This window comes from Schistocerca serialis, chromosome 3 (genome assembly GCF_023864345.2).
Source record: "Schistocerca serialis cubense isolate TAMUIC-IGC-003099 chromosome 3, iqSchSeri2.2, whole genome shotgun sequence".
NCBI lineage: Eukaryota > Metazoa > Arthropoda > Insecta > Orthoptera > Acrididae > Schistocerca > Schistocerca serialis.
The window spans coordinates 840,368,002-840,389,086 of NC_064640.1; the positions used below are offsets into that span (position 1 = coordinate 840,368,002).

Consider the following 21,085-nt stretch of genomic DNA (forward strand, 5'->3'; position numbering starts at 1 on the left):
ACCACAGTTGAAGAAAATGTAACACTCTCCACGAAGAAAATCATTAAACCCGAGCCCATTGATAAGATGGATTATTATCTTTGTAAGAAACAAAAACTAACATCAAAAAGAAAGCAGGATGCTTGAAGAGCCAAAAGATTCTTGTACAGTGTGAAGGGTAGAACAAGAATAGACATAGTGAAACAAACTGGAAACGTGGCTTGCCATAGAGACAAGGGTGATAATACGATAAAAAATGAAAAGGCCAATAATAAGAATAATAGAGGAGTTTCTGGAGGTGGCTACGGAAGAAAGGAAAACAAGGGACGGACAGCATGCCTATCTCTAGATAGGAAAGACTTAAAGAAGAACATACTCTCAGTACTCTCAAATTCTGAAAAAGCTGTCTCAAATTCTGAAAAAGCTGAAAGTTCAAAGAATGCAAGGTGTGACAGCGTCCAAAGCATTATTGTAGCAGAATGTGATAACCCACAACAGCCAGTAGAGGGAGATTATGAAAATACACACATCATAGAAGAACCTACAGATGGCAACAGGAATTATGCAAAGGATATAAACAGTGATGGACATGACATGAGCAATTGAAGAAGTTTATCTCTGGGCCTGCAGCCTGTTTACAGAATGTGTGAAAACACAATGAGAGAGCTAAATTGGAGGAAACGCTTGTGTTAAAATATAAATAACACACATGGTTAGGCACATTCATTCAAACAGTTGGACCATAAATTTTCCAGTCACAGAGGAAGCTGATCACATTCAGGTCAGTGTCAACTTGCCTACAAATACAGAGGAACTACAGACCATAATTGACATCATCTGTAAGAAGAGGCAGAAGACACTTGATATTGAGCATGTGTACAAGCAATTAGTAATGGCACATGACCGAATTATATATGATCATAGATTAGAATGACCCCATAGCTATGTGCGCACTAGGTTCCCACAGCATTGACATACAATCAACTTGCACCCAAAAGGCAATGAAATGTAGACAAATGATTAAAATTGGCCGGATAAATGTGCGCAGTGCTAAGGTGATTCAAAAACTCAGAAAAGTATTAGAAGATATGGACCTAGACACATTATGTATACAGGAGCCATATTCCAGAAGTGGAGCATTACCCAACATGCCAGTTACAGCACAGATCATATCATCAGGTCATCATCCAATGGCCTCCATTGTATTGCCAGATGAAGATATAACAGTGACAGAGATACATCAACTATGTGATGAACATGAGGTGACAATAGAAATAACGTCTGCCTGAATAAAACTTCACATAACTAATCACTATTTTCAATGTGACCAGGAGATACAACCACATATAGAAAAGCTAACAACTGCAGCAAGACTGTGTCGACAACAAAGACGTTTTCATAATGGACGCAGGTGTAAAATCAACATTGTGGCATAGTAGAGTAACTGATGAAAGAGGACTCTACCTTCCGTACACTGTACAAGAACTTTACTTTCATGTCACGAATACGCCTCTCAAAGCTCCTACTTTTCAAAATCACGTGGGTGTGGCAGCATAGGTAGATATCACCTTAGCAGACTCAACAAAATGTGACCACATTGCAAACCACAACTGACCATTATCTCCGCAAAGTGAATTGGGAACTTTTAAATCCAGAATTTGAGATGCGACCACTGCAAGGAACTGGGTTTGAAGTTCACACCAAAGCTGACAAATTGATGCAGGTGTTGCTGACAGCACAAAACAAGGCGGGTCCCAACATTTGTTAGCAAATCGAGAGGGTTTAAAATTCCATGGAGTCTCACCGTGCAGTGACAATAATGGCTGAGTTTCTATTGAACAATCAAACAACAATAGAAAGAATTATTACACCAAATAAGAGTATAAAAATGGAAAACATGCATCAAGCACAAAATGGTAACAGATGTTTGGGGTTTTCCATACAAACATGCAACACGTGAGGTTTTATCACCAACTGTATTTTCAAGTGGGATACATCAGTACAATGCTTACTCAGAACTCTGTTGCTAGACAATGATGATGATGGAAGAGACAGAATGCCATCAGCATCTTCACTCTGAATTACTAAAACAGCAAGTGAATAATAGTGTTGTGATTCCTTTCGTCCAGGAGGAAATTAAAAAAGAAGGAAGCACCAGGCCTAATAGAACTATGGCAGAAGTGTTGCATCAGCTAGTGGACCAAATTGTACCATATATATTAGTGTTATTAAATGAATACCTTTTGCAGGGACGGGTGCCCAGAATCTGGATGATCCTGAATATCACTATACTAAAAAGAGGGGAAGGCAAAGACCCAAGAAAATTGAAATCTTACAAGCCAATTTGTTTGGTAAATGCTCTAGCCAAAGTACAGCAAAAGCTGCTATGCCACTGCCTTGAGGGACCACAGACACACAATAGGTAACAGACAAAAATTACGTTACAGGCATAATAATTGGTATAGCTGGAGCATTTGATAATTGATGGTGGTGTGCCCTGTTGAAAAGACTGAAACAGATGGACTGTGCCAAGTGACACTATAACAGCCTATGAGATTATTGCACAGCCAGTCTGGTGCAATTAGAATGTCCTGGAAAGAAAATTACGAAAAACATCGCCACTAGGTTCCCAGAGAGCTCTGTTTGCAGTCCAGAGTTCTGGGATGTTGGCATAGAGCCATAACTGCACCAGATTCAGAGTATAACAAACACTAGAGGCTGCATCACCTACACTGACACTCTGCGATTACAGTATCTGCCAAGACGACGACTAAATTAGAGGAAAATAGTAAGTTCGTTCTTGAAAGACTAAGTAACTGGTGCATAGAAAACAAACTAATGATAGCAGCACACAAAACACTTTATATGTTACTAAAAAGAACATTACCAAAATTGAGAAACCACACAATCAGAATAAATGACCAACCTGTGAAAAGAAAAGAAGTATACAGGCACCTTCATATCAACATCAACAAAAAGCGAAACTTTCATACATGTAGACATTGTCTGCCAGAGAGGAATTAAAATCTTAAAACAAAATAGTAACAGTTGGCCAAAGAAGTTTTCAGCTGCCACTAAGTACGGTAAGAATATACTAAAAAGTGATGCTAATTGTCATTGTGAGTATGGGTTGAGCAGTTGGATGCATAAAGCCAGAAAGGTATGGGCAGCACAAGCTGTATGGAGACTGCAGAGTAGTATACTTCTGCACCTGAATGGCATGTGTAGAACAATGCCGATTGAGGCACTGCTGGTGATATTTGGGTTGCTACCTTTGGACCTAGCTGTAAGAAAGGGCAAATATGATAACGTAACGGAGATACTGGCACAAGAGCCACATCAAATAAAATAATAAAGGCATACATTGATAGAGAATGTCAAGAAATCTGGGACAGTGCAGAAACAGGAGAACAGAACTTACCAGTTCCTTTCCAACAAAAAAGAAACATCCAGAATGTATATATTTTTCCAAACAAGGGAGCTGTACACTACCTTTTGGGACATGGCCTATATCTTAGCTACTTTCTGGAAGTACAACAATGCACCACAGACACTTGTAAATGTGCAGCAATCAGCACCCTAGAACACATCATCTGGGAGTGTGTCATTAGACAAGATGTTACAGACCAGGACAGGAACATCTTTGGTAACACACCGGTGTATAACATAATTAGGAATGAAGAATTGTGGCATAATCTGAACTCACTAACAGCTGAAGTATCAGCTCGTGAACTTCAAGCCTACATAACTGAAAGACAGTCAAGAAGAAACCTTACATCATGACAATGAGACTCACCACGACAGTGTGCCCACCTGCAACAACCTTCTGGAAGCAGGGAGATGAGCCTCAGGAAGGGCCAGGAAGGATTTAGTGAGACCCTGATAGCCATTTCCCAATTTCTTCACCTCAGGTGGCACAACAGCACAGCCCCTGTGAATCCTGAGTTGTCTCTCAGTGCACCGGAGCCAGCATCCAGACAAATGATAAATCTAACTTGGTTCTGATACCAAGTACAGTAGTATATTGTGGTGTAGTGCTATGTAATGTAGTGCTGTATAGCAGTGTAGTACAGAATTGTAAATTGTAAGCTGCACCAATGACCAAGGGGTAGTATGTATATTTTTTTCCTTTCTTCTATTATAAGATTTTTTTTTTCTAAGTCACCCACCTCCCTGAAACACCATAACGGTTGGTTGTACTAACACATTTAAAATTTTGTTAAAATATATGTGATATATTCATTCCAGTTCATGTGCAACATTCGGTGTGTTCTTGTATCTAGATAACAGACTAAAGGAAATGGCAAATAAACAAAATGTCGGCATTTGTCAGTGCTGTTGTAAAGGCACTGATATTCTAGAGCCCATGCCCCTCTCCCCCACGGGGTTCAGGGTTCGATTCCCGGCTGGATTGGGGATTTTCTCTGCCCGGGGACTGGATGTTTGTGCTATCCTCATCACCATCACCAATTTCATTTATGACAGTGGCTAAATTTGATTGTGAAAAAATTGGACTGCGTAAGAATTGGGACTTTGTACGGGCGCTAATGACCGTGCAGTTGAGTGCCCCACAAATCAAACATCGTCATACCACCATGCACATAGGACAAGGTCATTCTCCCTTGTCTTCAAATAGAACACAGCCCTGTGATGCATGGCTTCGTGCTCCAGCAAGAGCACACTCCAATGTGCGGTGCTTGTGATGTGTAGATCACGGTGCACCACAGGTTATTAAATTGGGTTTTATGTTCAGACCAGGGGACACCAGCTCATTTGCTGACAGATTTGCCCTCCATTGTAACTGACAATCAAATGAACATGGTATGGCTTTTAAAGGTTTTTGGTGAGATTTTTAATGTTTTGTGAAATATCCTTTTTGTTCCCTAAAATTTTATGGAGAAATTTTTAATGTGTTTTATCTGGGTGTCTGGCTCATCTGTAGTTTTATTTGCCAGTCACATTTTTCTTTATCATTACTTCAGTTTTTCTCTTATACTACTTGGGTTTTAATAGCCAGTTTTAGAACATCTGCCCATTTTATGCTATCTTATAAAGGATGTGAGCTAGTTTGATGCTGTGGATGATCATGAGTGAGGTTCAGGGAGAGTACATGTACTTACGTAAGACTGCCTCTTCCTAGTTTTATGCTGTTTTAACTGCATTCATTTCTACTTATATTTGTCAGGGTTCTGATAACTTCACATTGAAAGCCAATAACACAAAAACAATAACAACAGCAGTAGCAGGAGCATGTGATGAAACTCTTCAGAAAAATTGGAGCCCAGGGCGTTTGGGGGTTACATCCAAGATACAGCAGAGCCTCTGCTGCCAGCTATTGTATTGTTACGCCCCCAGAATAATATTCCCGGCAGATACCAAAACTTAGTAAAGGTTCTACCTTGGCAGCTCCCAGCCCAAACTGCCAGTGTCAGTGACCAGTAGACTGCCAACTAGGGAAAATGCTGAGCGAGTTGCAGCAAACATGGAAGCTATTGCGGCATGGGGGAACAACTGAACGCCAAAGCCTGCAAGCAAAGCGTAATGAAAATGTGGAAGCTGAGAGATACTTTCATACTAGGGACAAAGCAGAGTTTCATAAGGACGGCATTGTAAAATACAACAATAAGTATACAGGTGTTGAATCAGCAGAAAAGAGCCTCTGAAAAGTGAAGTTGCAAAGGCCTGAAGTCTCTGAGAGCTGACTGACAGTGATGGAAAAATCAGTACACATGATGTCATAACAATCCCCACTGCTGCAGAGTGCACTGAAAGTACCAGTATAAATACCCCACACTTCTTAACAAATGTCTGATTGCTGATTGCAGACTACCCACTGCGTAGTCTCACCCCTGGTGTCAGTTGCAGTGAGAGGGAAGGCTATGGAGGTCAACCCTTGGCACGCCTAGATGTCTTTGATTGTCTATGGAACCACGAGTCCAGCTGGAAGGACATTGTTGCACTGCCAACTTCTGAGCCACTGCTGATGAGGTCGCTATCACCCTGCAGGTATACTGGAGGTTTGACCTGCGTGACCTGGACACTGTCAATCATCCGCCCTCGTGAGGGGGGCGGGCACTGCAGCTACTCATCCCGTTCCTGTGGCAGACATCGATGCTGCCAGCTCCTGAACGGAGGCCGAGAGGTGCCGCTGTGAGCCAGTGAATACTTCAGGTGGACCTGAGACCCTACTCCTGAGTGTAAACCTTAAATGACAACGAGAGCACTTAGGAGATTGATATGTAGAGTTGGAGACAGCCAGAGTTCGGCTGCCCTGTGACGTAGCAGCCACCACCCAGCACTTCACACCCAGCACTTCACTGTGTTGGCAGTACTGAAAGACGAGTGCGCATTGGCTTTCCACTGCAGACAATATGCTGGGTTGGCTGAGGCATTGTGCTTTGAAAGACAGTCCTGTATTATTGCCCCATAAACGTGTTATTGTCTGTGATGTTTTCTTGGTGCTCCCAAGCGTAACTAGGTCCTTGCTACTGCATCCCACTCGGCTCACTCCTGATGAATGTAGGAGTCTGGGATCAGACTCCTATAGTATGCTCAGTGTCCAACAGCTGCAAGTTGTAGCTTATGTTGGCACCAGTGACTCCTGTCCAGTACAAAGACAATTTCTCTGTAGTGTTCTGAAATGAAGAAGACTGCTCTCCTCACTTATGTCACTGCTTAAACAAAGCTCAAACTGCAGCCACAATTTTTACAGAGGATGCAGCTCTGCTGTGTAATTTAATAATGATGGCATCCTCTTGGGTAAAATGTTCCAGGAGGTAAAATAGACCTTGGCTCAAAATTATTTGACAGCACCTCACAAACTTGGTACCTAAAAAAGTGTTGATATGTAGTCTGGGCAATGGCTTTTCAAGGGAAAAGGCTTTATAAGAAAAATCAAAACTGGTCTTCTTTGGATCATAGGGTAGACTGTTAGATCCGTTACTTGCATTGATGGCTTAGAGAACTGGATGGGTTAGACAGATTGGAAATTAATCAGGGAATACAATAGAAGATGAATGGTAAGTTTGAGAGCTGAAATAGTGAAGGCAGCAGAAAAGTGGGGAAAAAGACAAGGTGAAGCAGAAATCCTTGGATAATATGAAATAATAAATTTTGTTGGTGAAAAGAGGAAATATAAAAATTCAACAGATGATGCTGGCAAGAGGGAAGACAGGCATCTGAAAATAAAAGTGACAGCAAGCGGAAAGTGGCAGTGCAGAGTGGTGAGAAGAGAAATACAAATCTGTCTGGGTGGGACTATAGGATAGATAGAGGTCACTTGTAGAAAAATTAAGAAACATTGGAGAAATGAGAAGTATGAGGGGCGTTTGAAAAGTCCATGAAAAAATGAAAACTACTTAAGTGTTTGTGGTAAACCTTTTTTATTTTTCAACATAGTCCCCTTTTAGACTTATATACTTTGTCCAATGCTGTTCAGAATTGTTGATCCCTTCTGAACAATAGGAATTGTCCAAGTCTGTAAAATAGCTTTTAGTTGCTGCAATCATCTCCTTGTTTGAATAAAATGTTTGTCCCGCCAGCCATTTCTTAAAATTGGGGAACAAATAATAGTCCGAGGGAGCCAAGTCTGGAGAATAGAGGCCATGTGAAACGACTTGGAATCCTGTTTCCATTAATTTTGCGACCACAACTGCTGAGGTGTGTGCTGGTGCATTGTCATGATAGAGAAGGACTTTTTTGCGGTCCAATCGCCAACGTTTTTCTTGCAGCTCAGTTTTCAAATGGTCCAATAACGATGAATAATATGCACCTGTAACAGTTTTACCCTTTTCCAGATAGTCGATGAGGATTATCCCTTGTGAATCCCAAAAGACAGTCGCCATAACCTTTCCGGCTGTAGGAATGGTCTTCGCATTTTTTGGTGCAGATTCTCCCTTGGGAACCCATTATTTATATTGTTCTTTGGCCTCAGGAGTATCGCAGTGTATCCATGCTTCATCCACAGTGACGAAATGATGCCTAAAGAGAGGCGAAGGTTTTAATACAACACTCGCCACATGGATTTAGAATGCGGTGGACATACAAAGTGTGCTGGACCAGACGGGGTGAAGCATTCAACTACTTGCTGTTCACAAGGAAGCTCAATTTCTAACAGTTCTAATAAAATGTGATCCCTCAAAAGGTACCTGCACACAGCTGTCCGTGGGTTACATTCATGGTTGCTGCTAGCAGCACAACACAATTCATCATGAAGTTTAGCACTGACATGCTGACTAATGGCGACACACACCTATAAGCAAGCGAATCTCGAGGCAGCTCCTGGGTCACAGCAGTCTGATACAGGCTGTGAAACAGAATGAGTGCTTCTAAGCTGTTGGCACACCTACCTCAGTGCTGTAAAAGTTCTGTGCACCATAAATTCCTAATAATTTTCCCAATTTGGATTGCACTGACGTGTTAATTTTTTCTACTGTAGATCCGTGTTTAAGGAGCATTTCATATCTATATCATAATAAACACAGTCGGTACTATTTCTTAAATGGAACTTTGGTATATACCATCTGAACTTTCTATTCAGTTGTTGCTGTACCTTTTCCAAATTACATCAATCTTTTTGATACTTAGTATGTCATAATTGTTCTCTAGACAGAATACTTTGCTGTAACCTCTGTGTTCTAGTTTATACTTAAATGGTGGATTATTTGTTGTTGTTTTCTGACTTCTTGTACAAAATTTAAATTTTCTTTGTAAACTCGAGGATTATTGAAGGTAACTTAACAGAACATCAAAATTTTAATTCTGATAATGGAAAGCCCAGCTTAAAATATCAACAATTATGAAAATGATAGATTGTTATCCACCGTACATATTACAAGCTGAACTGCAGACAGGCACAACAAAAACTGTTACACACTGAGCTTTCGGCCAAAGCCTTCTTTAGGAAAGTAAGGAAAACACGCGCGCGCGCGCACACACACACACACACACACACACACACACACACACACACACACACACACAGAGAGAGAGAGAGAGAGAGAGAGAGAGAGAGAGAGAGAGAGAGTCTTTTTGTTGTGCCTGTCTGCAACTCAACATGTCATCTTTATGGTGATCAGCAACCTGTCCTTTCGTAATTACTAAAATTTTACCTCATTCTTTAAATCCCATTAGATGTAAAATTTTCTAAAACATCAGTTTTTGGGGAAACTATTTGTTTCATGATGTTTAAATTCCATATTTCTGACTTCTATATACGAGTGCTATGCTAGTGTGGCCATCTTGGTGTCATGGCATTCCGCCGCTCAGTCGGCATCCTGCCGTGCTAGTGAGAGGTTCGTGCTGTACTCCGTTGAGTTACTGTTACAGTTTGAAATGTCAGCGTTAATTGAAAATGCCGCGAAGTGTGAAGGGCATGCTGTAATAAGGTTTCTGACTGCAAAAAACTGTACACCGATAGAAAGCTATCGGCAGCTTTGTGAAGTGTATGGGGACAACATAATCACTGAAGGTGGAGTGCATCAATGGGTCATAAAATTTAAAAATGGCCGAACTAACGTTCACGACGAAGAGCAAAGTGGAAGACCCGGCATAGTGACTGCCGAACTTGTCGAAAAAGTTGATGCCGCGGTCCGTGAAAACCGTAATTTCACAATAACGGAACTCTCTATGAGTTTTCCACAAATTTCACGAAGTTTGTTGCACGAAATCATTACCAAAAAGCTTGGTTACCACAAGTTTTGTGCAAAATGGATACCAAAAATCTTGACAGAGATTCACAAAAATCAGCGAATGGCTGCAGTGTTAACGTTTTTGGACGCTTACGAGAATGATGGCGACTCATTACTCGATCGCATCGTTACTGGTGACGAAACATTGGTTAAGCATGTGAACTGCGAGACAAAATTGCAGTCAATGCAGTGGGGGCACACAAATCCCCCCCCCCCCCCCCCCCCCCGAAAACCCAAGAAATGCATGCAGACAATGTCGGCAAGGAAGGTGATGGCGACTGTCTTTTGGGACAGAAAAGGTGTGATTTTTGTGGATTTCCTGGAAAGAGGCACTACAATAAACTCTCAAAGGTATTGCCAAACTCTGCACAACCTCAGAAGAACAATACAAAACAAGCGCAGGGGAAAGTTGGGCTCAAAGATCTTGCTGATTCACGACAACGCCCGGGCCCACACGGCAAATGCCACTCGTGAAGTTCTCGAATCTTTTAAGTGGGAGTTGTTTCCTCATCCGCCGTACAGTCCCGACCTGGCACCGAGCGACTTCCACTTATTCCCAGCAATGAAGAAGTGGTTGGCTATGCAGCATTTTGATGACGACGCACAGCTTCAAGAAGAGGTAACCATGTGGTTGAAGGCCCAGGGCCAAATTTTACTACAAAGGAATTTCCCAGCTCGTCCATCACTATGATAAGTGCCTTAATTTAAATTGCAGCTATGTAGAAAAGTAGTATTTAAGTGTGGCTTTCATATGTATATAAAAAAAAAATTTCCAATACTTTATTTATTTTCAATTCCAAAACGTAATGTACTTTGTGGATAGCCCTCGTACTTCATCATTCTGACAACAAATTACATAATTATAAAACTACTAAATGTTTTTGTTACACGGTTATATAAACCTATTGTCAGCTGCACAAATAACCAGAGTTGCACACAAGGCTTGACCTTGGGACTGGGTAGAAGAGAAAGAAGTGAAAGTACCCTGCTCCTCCTCCACCCCCCCCCCCCACCCACCCCCTCACCATCCCTGTTGCTATGCAGCTAAAAAAAGCAAATAAGAGAATGTTGAAAAATGGATGTAAAATATAGCAAGAGAAACTTGAAGACAGTATTATGGAAAGGGGTGAGGAACAGATGAAAATGAGGTGGGAGACATGATACTGCAATAAGAATCTAACAGAGTGCTGAAAGACCTGGGTTGCAACAAGCCACCTGGTGAAGATGACATTTTGCAAGAATTATTAAGATCTTTTGGGAACCCAACTATTACAAAAAAGTCTTCACTTAATATGCTGGCTATATGAGACAAGCACAATAGCCTCAGATAGCAAGAAGAGTGTAATAATCATATCATCAAAGACTATCACCCAGATCGTTATTTTAATAAGGAAGAACATCAAAACCTGGATCAAGATCAGTCTGGGTTCTGATGAAATGCAAGACTACATGAAGCTATACTAACTCTGCCACTTACAGAAAAGGTTGAAGAAAGATAAACCCACATTTGTATATTTAGAAAAGGCTTTTACCAATATAGGTTGAAAATCAGAAGTCATTAGGAATAAAGCACAGAGAGTGAAAAATAATCTGCAACTTGTACTGAAACCAGATTTGTTATAAGAATTAAGAGATACAAATGAGTGGCAGTAGCTGAGAACGGAGTAAGATACAGTTATAGGCCTTCCCCCATGTTACTCAACCTTATATTAAGCAAGTGTTAAAGGACACTAAGGAGAAGTTTGGAAAGGGAATTTAATTTCAGAGAAAAGAAAAAAAGTGTTTAGTTTGTCAGTGACATTGTAATTCTATCAAAAGACGAAGGACTTGGAAGATCAGTTGAAGGAAATGGATAGTGCCTTGAAAAAGAGGCTATAGTATTAACATAAAAAAATTAAAGAAATGAACAGAATATAGTGGAACTAAGTTATGTAATTTGAGGGAAGTGTATTTTGAAATGAAATGCTTTATGTCGTAGATGAGTTTTGCAATTTGGATAGCAAAATTTGGCAGAAGCAATGGGGATATAAAATTGAGACGGAAACTCCAAATATAAACATAAATTTTAAGAGGTAGTTTCTGAAAATATTTGTCAGAAGTGTATAATCCTTATTTCACTTCCATATGATGCTACACAGTACAGATAAGAAGAGAATAGAAACTTTGGCAATTTTGTTCCAGGGCCCCCCCACAGCCAAGACAAATTTCATGAACAATAATGATCTGCTGCAATCTGTGTCATCGGTTAGCTGTAAATATCCCTCTATTCTGAAATCACGACTACTTCATTTTTGATTCTGTAGATATTTTTGAGTGGGTGGCTAACATATGTAGCAGATGTAATATTGTTAAAATAAAAATACATTTAAAATAAAAATAAAATAAATAATATTGTTTAGTTGAATGGGTAAGAAGAGGACTTACTTAGTATAACCCTTCAAAATGCACATACTGGAGCTACAGTCAGTGTGCTTCTCAAGCCATAATGTGGGAGAACAACATATTATAAAACATTTTACTACATAACCAGGCTCCAAAATTACAGATGTGGCAGCAAATGCATCCTACACAGCCATGGTCCGCCCCATTAGCTGAATGGTCAGCACATTGGATTGCCACCCACGGGGGCCAGGGTTCGATTCCCGGCTGGGGTGGGGGATTTTCTCCCTGAGGGACTGGGTGTTGTGCTGTCCTCATCATCATTTCATCCCCACTGTCGACGCACAAGTTGCCCAATGTGGCGTCACACTCAATAAGACTTGCACTTGGCGGCCGAACTTCTCGTCTGGGAACTCTGGCCACTGACGCCATATGTCCATTTCCTTTACACAGCAATGATGTAGCCTACCATTCACAAGGGAGATATTCTAATTTTAACAGCTAAAATCAAATAAAAATTAATTTAAAATACAGAGATGTGTGTGTTTTACCATCCAGCAAGCTCATTTACCTGTAAAACTCTGTCAATTGTGCTAAACATGAATAGTGTAAGTTTGAAATCCTGCGTAGCATATGAATAAGTTTTTAAAAAAAGTTATGCGTTTTTACATGGGAATTGTTAAAGTCATTCTCAGCAGTTCTGTCAATTTATTTGATTGCATTTTCAACATTCACATGACTTACTGGTGTATAGGGCTCACCATCAGACAGTGTATATTGTAAGACATTGTAGTGTGTGTCTCACATGTGAATTTGGTTTGTTCATCTTCAGACCATTTTGTAAATGTATATCTTCAAAACGTGCATTGTCAGTCAAGTGCCATCTATGAAAGGGAAACACTATTCAACAAGAAAAGTGAGAATGACAAGCTACATAAAACAGAAGTATAGGAAAAGATTCAAAGGGACTGTCAGAAACACATTCTTTGCTGCTGAAAAACATATTTAAAGCATGGACAGCCACATTAATTCATATTACACTAATATTTGACGATAACCATATGTATAAATATGAAGTGTAATAATCACATAGGCTCAGTTGTATGTGAAGCAAATGTACTAGGATGTCTACAGAAGAGAGCACATATAAAACACACCTATGGCCCATACCCGAATAATGCTCAACTATATAGGACCCATATAAGGTAAGACTAACACATGATGTCCAGTCTCTACAAAGAAGGCCGATTTGAATGATGATTGACTTGCCTCACTGCTGAATAATGAATTATGGTGAGAAACAGAATTAAAGAGAGGTGAAAGAAATAGAGAAACTAGAAAATGAAGGAAAATATAAAATGATGTATAGATTAGCTTCTGAACTAGTCTTTGAAACAAAGAAAAGCAGTAAATGTATGGGAACAGAAGGAAGTTATGGTACTACGGTTCATAAACTGTATAAACTGTTGGGAAAGTGAAGATTGCCTATATGAAGCTGATCAAAAACCAAACAATATTGAACTAGAAGAGGAGATGAGAGTTACAGAAGAGGACGAATGATGCTGCATCTTGGAAGGAGAGGTAGAAAGGGTTTTAAGAGACATGAAGAATCACAAATCAAGTGGAATTAATGGTTACAGGCAGAGTTGTTTAAGTACCTTGGGAGTAGTGGTGTGGAAGAACTAACTCATCTATGTAATAAGACGTATGAAAAAGATAAATGGAATGACTTTCTCTCAGATGATATCAGTTGAGAAGAAACGCAACACCAAGAAATGTGAGGATTTTAGAACCATAAGTTTGATTTGTAATGCAGCAGAAGTTCTACTACTGGTGATAAATAGAGCATTCATGGAAGACTAGAAAAAAGTATGGAGAGGAACAGTACTGATTTAGAAAAGAGAAAGGTACAAGAGATGCAATTGGACTGCTGAGAATTATAGGTGATGATACATAGAAAGAGGAAGAGAAGTTTAGTCTGTTGTTATTAACTTTGAGAAAGCTTTTGATAGAGTACAGTGGAATAAATTAATGGACGTTTTAAGGAAGAATGGTATCAACTGGAGGGTAAGAACATATACCTACAACAGAAAATACAAGTACAAATTGGGAATGAGATGACAGAGGAAAGCCCAATTGGAAGGGGAGTGAGGCAAGGCTATTCTCCCCCCCAATATTGTTTAACATATATTTGGAGCATATTAATCAAAAATATTTCAAACGAAAAAGGGGAGGGCGGATTGGTAGCAGGAGGATAGCATGTATTCGATCTGTGAATGATATGGTGTTATCAGCAAAAAAAAAAAAAAAAAAAAAAAAAAAAAAAAAAAAAAAAAAAAAAAAAAAAAAAAAAGAAGACCTGCAAGGAGTTTGGAATGAGAATTAAAAAGAAAAAGACAAAAATGTACGGTGATAAGTGCAAGAAAAGTAGGAACAACTATATAAGTTAGGGTAAGACACACAGAATGAGTTAGTGCTTACAAATATCTGGAAAGCATAGCTACAGATGACATCGAGATGTAATAAGGATGAGATTTAATAAACGATTGCCTATAAGGCATTTAATAAGAGGAGGGGGCCTCTATGTGATTGTGTGGACAGGGACCTGAGGAAGAGACTGGCGAAGAGCTTTATGTGGAGTGTAAAATTATATAGAACTGAGACGTGGACACTGAGGAAAAAGGAAGAAAGAAGAAAAGAAGCATTCAAAATTTGGATTTGGTGGAGGGAGGAAAGTGTAAAATGGGCAGACAAAGTGAGAATGTGGTGGTGCTGAAAGAGTGGTGGAAGAGAGAGAAATTTTAAAGGTAATCAGGAGGAGGAAACACAATTGGCTTGGACAATGGATGAGAAGAGACTGTTTACTGATGGATGCTACAGAGCAAATGGTTAATGTCAAAAGAAGAAGATTATGCAGAATATACGAAATGGTAGGTAGTATAAGGACAGGAAACAAGTGTGAGGAAACGAAGTGGGTAGCAAATGACAGGAGTGCGTGGAGGACTACATCTGAAAACCTGCCTTTGAGCAGAAGCGGAACACTGATGATGACAACTCCACTCAGGATCAGAAGGTCTGTCTACATTTCCATTGAATGGGTGTTGTGTATCCTTCACTTGGTTCATCATTGGAAACTCACATGACAACAATAAATAACTTTTTCTGTGGTAAGATGAGAGGAGTGGCAGGTGCTCTGGACTGTAGGCACATGCTCCAGTGTGAGGGAACAACTGCTGTCCACTTTATTTGTGACAAATGCTAAAGGACTAAATGTTTCAACAGCCAGACAAAGACTATTGCAAAATATTTTTGAACAAAACTGTTATCACTGGTGCTGCATAAGGTGAAGTAAATTTTGATTGTGGTTCTATTAGATACAGTCGTAGCATACAGCAGAAATATGGTGTAAACAAATTATGCAATAAATGGACTCAAATACTGGGCTGTTTTTATACAACTATTTACCAGTACACAGTAAGCGCATAAAACAAAGGGGAAGAAGATATTTCCTGTATGAACTGTCAGAGGCTACTGTGTTAGTAGTGTGTTTCGGAGAGTGTTAAAGATTATCATCATGTTTAACTTTCCGCTTGGATGTAGTCACTGCATTGTCCTGTCATTGGGCAAATTTTTTGTAAAGGACTATAGATAAATAAGGAAAAAAGAGTCAGAAAAGAGGGGACCACTAAGAAAGAACTCATTATGCGATATTAAAGCTTAAACAGTTACAGAACAATTATAAAGAATAGCTGTGTTTCCACTGTCTTAGCGACTGAAAGTGGAGGTCAGTAAGCTGTGATCTGTTGTACTTCCTCACTGCCACACAAGTTAGACAAAGCTATATCCATTTGTCTTTTTGTAGATATCTGATAGAGTGGTATAATAGTATCTAACAAACCATATCCCAGCTTAATTTGTTACATTTACTTAAAAATAATTGTGTCCTTAGCTTAGCTGCATACCTCTCCTCTTATATTAAGTGACAATGTGAAGGGCATAGTTCATATTTAAGAAGTGTGTTGCTATGTTAAGATGACTTCTCAATTGCTTGAGAAATTTTTGTGGCGAACTCACAGAACAATCTGCTTTTGCTTAGCAGTTACTAAACTACATATAAGTGATTTATAATTTTATGCTCAAATGTATGTTTTCTATTAAATATTGGCTGTGTACAGAGATTTATTTCAAGGATCGATTTCTAAAATAGTATGTTTCAAAAATTCTATAGCTGATACAGAAATTTAGAACTGCAGTAACTGTAATATGCCGTATCAGCCATAATTTTTGTACTCTGAAATCGATCTCGCAATACATACAGTTTGTCTGCCACAATGTATATTTTTTCTGCTTCAGTGATGTGTAATATATCTTATTACAGGAGAATACTGCATCCTGTGAAGGACAGTGCATCATTAGTTCAAGAACTGTTAAAGGACTTGAGAAGATTGCAGCCACCAGATTGGGCTAAAGTTGTGACATTATTTGTACAGAAGATCAGCACAATGGCACACTGTCTACTAAGTCAGATTCATTGCTTAAGGTAGGTTGAATCAGCACATAGAAAAATCCTACATAGCTGAATATTGTATGAATATGTAATAACTATTTATTATTATTTGAAAAGAGCTTTCTGCATAAGCTATTCAGAAAGGGCATTAAACAGTCATGTAAAAAAACATGGATCACTAGCGGTATTAAAATATCTTGTGAAGAAAAAGGGTAATGTATCAGTTGGCAAGAACAAGTAGAGATCCTGCAGTAGTAGCACACTAAAAAACTACTCAAAATTACAAAGGAAAGTTTTAAAAAATCAATGTGAGAAGTAAGTAATTCTGACAACATACTTGTATATATAGAATGTAGTGAAATGAGAGACAGGGTAACTAACCAAAGAACAGGATATGATCACTATTGAATTAAATGGAAGAGCTATAAATGATGAGACAGGGGTAATAAATTTATGTAATAATCATTTGTTAAATATAGTAGAAAATACAGAGCTAAACAGTTAAAGAGAAACACCACAGCAATATGTTAAAAAAAGCAACATTCATAAAATTGTCATATGAATGTGTCACCAAATCTACCCCTTACATTAAGAAAATTATTCATTCTCTCAAAAATAAAAGCTCATCTGGATTTGATAGTGTCTCCAACAGAGTGCTAAAGATTTGTTCCCATGTAATAAACCCTGTCTTATCTGAAATGCATAATACCTCAGTGACTCAAAGCATATTTCCAGAGAGATTGAAACATGCCTTTGTTAAACTCCTCTATAAGAAACGTAATAAGAGAGATGTCAGTAACTACTGACCTGTTTCACTGCTGGCATCATTTTCCAAAATTTTTGAGAAGGTGATGTATTCTAGAATTGTATTCTACCTGAGCAACAATAATATCATCAGTGAATCACAGTTCGGATTTCAGAAGAGGTGCTCTGCTGAGAATGCCATTTACACATTCACTCACCAAATTTTACAAGCATTAAATTACGAAGTTGCACCGGTTGGTATTCTCTGTGACCTTTCTAAGACATTTGTGTGAATCACAGTACTCTCCTAGCCAAACAAAAGAATGCATAAAGTTGTACTTTGTAATTCAACCAGTGTAATAAGGGAAGTTTCTTCTGACTGGAGAAATCACGCATGGGGTTCTCCAAGGCTCAGTCTTAGGTCTGCCATGTTTCCTCATACATGTATATGATCTTCTGTCGAATATACAACAAGCAGAATTAGTTCTTTTTTGCGTAACATTAACATTATAATCAATCCAAGGATAAATACATCAACTGAAGAAATGGTGAATATTGTTCTGAAAAGTTTCATTGACTGGTTTTCTGTGAATGGAATCACTCTGAATTCGAAAAAGACACAACATATTCAGTTCTGCAGATATCGGGGTACTACACTAATGATGAATGTAACACATTGTGAGGAACTAATAAGTAGGGTGCAACAAAATTTTTAGGTGTCCATATTGATGAGAATTTAAACTGGAAACAGCACATTTTGGAACTCCTAAAACAACTTAGTTTAACCACATTGGCACAGTGAATTATTACAAATCTTGGGGAGAGATAAATCAGTAAGTTGACATATTTTGCATATTTTCATTCAGTAATGTCATATGGAGTAATGTTTCAGGATAAGTCTCTGTAACAAAGAAAGTCTTCATTGCTCAAAAACATGCTATAAGAATTACATGTGGTGCTCATCTGCAATCATCTTGTAGACACCTGTTTAAAGAGTTGGGCTTTCTGACTACTGCTTCACATCATATTTATTTCCTCGCGAAGTTTGTTGTAAATAATCCACTGCAGTTCAAAAAGAACAGTGAGGTACACAATTACAATACCAGAAGAAAAAATGGCATCTGTTACTCTACGCTAAGGTTGTCTTTAGCACAAAAAGTGTTGCATAATGCTGCAACTAAAATTTTTGATCACTTACCCAGTCATTCAAAATATTTGATGGACACCAAAGTAAAATTTTGTTCTCCTTGGAAACTTCCTTCTGTTCCATGGAAGAATGTCTATTGTAATGTTTTAAATGTGGTGCATAGATTGTGCAAATAATCCGTGGAACATTAAGCTAACTAACTAATGGTAACTGGACACTCTTCCTCTGTGTTGCGTGACAGAGGCCATTTTATACCATTGTAAGTTGCTCCTTGACGTATTTCATTAACATATGGAGTAAGAGGAAAATTACTGTTATGTACTTCCGCACTCACCTTGTTCTTAAGATGTCATTAATGTAGGATTTGCTGATGATGCCATGGTGTACAAGGTGTTGAACTTGAGTGACTATAGGACGATACAGGATGGTTTTGACAAAATTTTCAGTTGGTGTGGTGAATGGCAGCTAGCCCTAAATGTGGAAAAATGTAAGTTAATGGGGACGAGTAGGAAGAACAAACCTGTAATATTCAGATGCAGTATTACTGGTGTCCAGCTTGAGACAGTCAAGTCAATGAAATATCTGGGTGTGATGTTGCAAAGCAATATGAAGTGGAATGAGCATGTGAAAAATGTCGTAGGGAAGGCAAGTGGTGGACTTTGGTTTTTTGGGATAATTCTAAGGAAGCGTGGTTCACCTGTACAGGAGACCGCGTATAGGACACTGGTGCAACCTATTCTTGAGTACTGCATGAGTGTTTGGGATCCATACCAGGTCAGATTGAAGGAAGGCACATCAAAGCAATTCAAAGGAGGGCTGCTAGATGTGTTACAGGTAGACTCAAACAAAACGTGTTACGTAGATGCTTCGGGAACTCAAATGGGAATTCATGCAGGGAAGGCAGTGTTCTTGAAACACTATTAAGAAAATTTAGAGAACCAGCATTTGAACCTGACTGCTGAATGATTCTGCTCCTGCCAACGTACATCACGCTTAAGGACCACAAAAATATCGAGAAATTAATAAGGACCACAAAAATATCGAGAAATTAGGGCTCGTACGGAGGCATACAGAGAATTATTTTTCCCTCATTCGGAAAAAATCACATCGTTAATGATGAGTTTGAGGTGGTGATGTGTATAATAGCAGTCTTAATCCAACTGTTACCTGGCCTGTGAGGGTGTAAAATTTTCAGTAAATTTGGGAATTTTAGAGTAAATAAAAATTCCTGTGACTAAGCTAAAATAAATAGTAAAGATCTGCATATAATGTATGTCTCAAACCAGACAGATGCTAGCTACACACACTTTTAATAACAAAAAAATTGATTTACTGATTGTTCCATAGTGGCTATCTATTAAAGTGTGTGACTGTATATTTGCCTCTCATAGGTAGTTACAGATAAAGACAATAATAGTGAAGAAACCGAAAGTTACAAAGAAAATCTTTTAATGGGCAAATGAAACAGTAATTGTTTATGGGAATAAGTAAGCAAGAAATCAGTCTAAGTGGAGGCACAAACAATTTGTGTTGTTGCCTTGCAACAAAGTAATTAGCATTTCATCCTTCATGAGATATACACTTCTGACCTCTAAAATTATGACCCTTGCATTTTACCACTAAACACCAATGTAAACGAGAATGACCAAATTACACAGTTGTGTTATTTGTATACAAATGACACTGTTTCCTTATTGCACAAAATCAGATCATTTTTGAAAGGCATTTGATGTCATATCGCATTGGTGACTGTTAACTGAGATACGATCGTACAGAATATTCTCTCAATATGTGGCTCACTCGAGAGGTTTGAATGATAGAAGCCTGTAATTTATAGCAGGTGACAGATGTTATGCAAAAGTAATATTGATTGTGCAGTGAGAAATATTGATAGGGTCACTAATGTTATCAATAAACATAAAAACTTATCAGATAATATCATAAGTACTTTGCTTGTGTGCTGATTATGCTCTTGTCTCAAAGAATGTATCATTCACAGGATAGTTGTAGGAAAATGGAGAACAACTTACATTATTTCTAGTTAGTGTACAGAACGGTTGTACTGTTTCTAAACACACATGGCTGTAATAAAAGAAGGAAAATATGTGGGTCATATCTAGTTACAATATTAGTGGTAAACTTCTGGTGCTTGTAACTGTATTGGTGTAATGCTGTATAAAATGGAGCAAATGTTTAAAATCAATAGTAGGGAAGCCAGATGGAAATGTGTAGATGATCTGTAAAGCAAACCATGTACTATACACTCAGGTGATGTATTTACAGTACTAGCCCAACGTTTGGAATTTTTATTGAGTATTAGTGACAGTAAAAATCAAAATAATATCAAGAGACACGCTACTGGCATCATATTGTATATTTAAGTGCACTCAGTTAAAGGAAATTGGAATAATTGGAAGAAAAGTGATACCCAACCTTCGTGGCTGTTTAAAATGGCGTGCTGAACTGGGATTTGAATTTGAGATGTCTGCCTTTTGCAGGTTTGAGTATTTGTGACAGCTAACGTTGAAAGAATCAAAAGACATGCCACTAGGCTCAAATCATTCATGTAAATGCACATGGTGAATACAGATCAGAATTGTAGGAAGAATAGTGATACCAAAACTTCCTGGCAGATTAAAA

At 38.7% G+C, this 21,085-nt stretch overlaps 1 protein-coding gene and 1 long non-coding RNA gene across 3 annotated transcripts in view; one reads left to right on the plus strand and one right to left on the minus strand.

Annotated features, from left to right (window-relative positions):
• Positions 1 to 21,085, plus strand: part of LOC126470902 (guanine nucleotide exchange factor C9orf72-like) — an 89,517-nt gene that overhangs the window by 57,383 nt on the left and 11,049 nt on the right. For both annotated transcript variants that reach the window (XM_050098933.1, XM_050098931.1), the window contains one exon: positions 16,426 to 16,587. In XM_050098933.1, coding sequence (XP_049954890.1) covers positions 16,426 to 16,587 — 162 coding nt within the window. The remainder of the gene's footprint in view (positions 1 to 16,425; positions 16,588 to 21,085) is intronic.
• LOC126470903 (uncharacterized) overlaps positions 1 to 21,085 on the minus strand; it is an 86,519-nt gene that overhangs the window by 16,636 nt on the left and 48,798 nt on the right. The gene's annotated exons all lie outside the window — the stretch shown is intronic.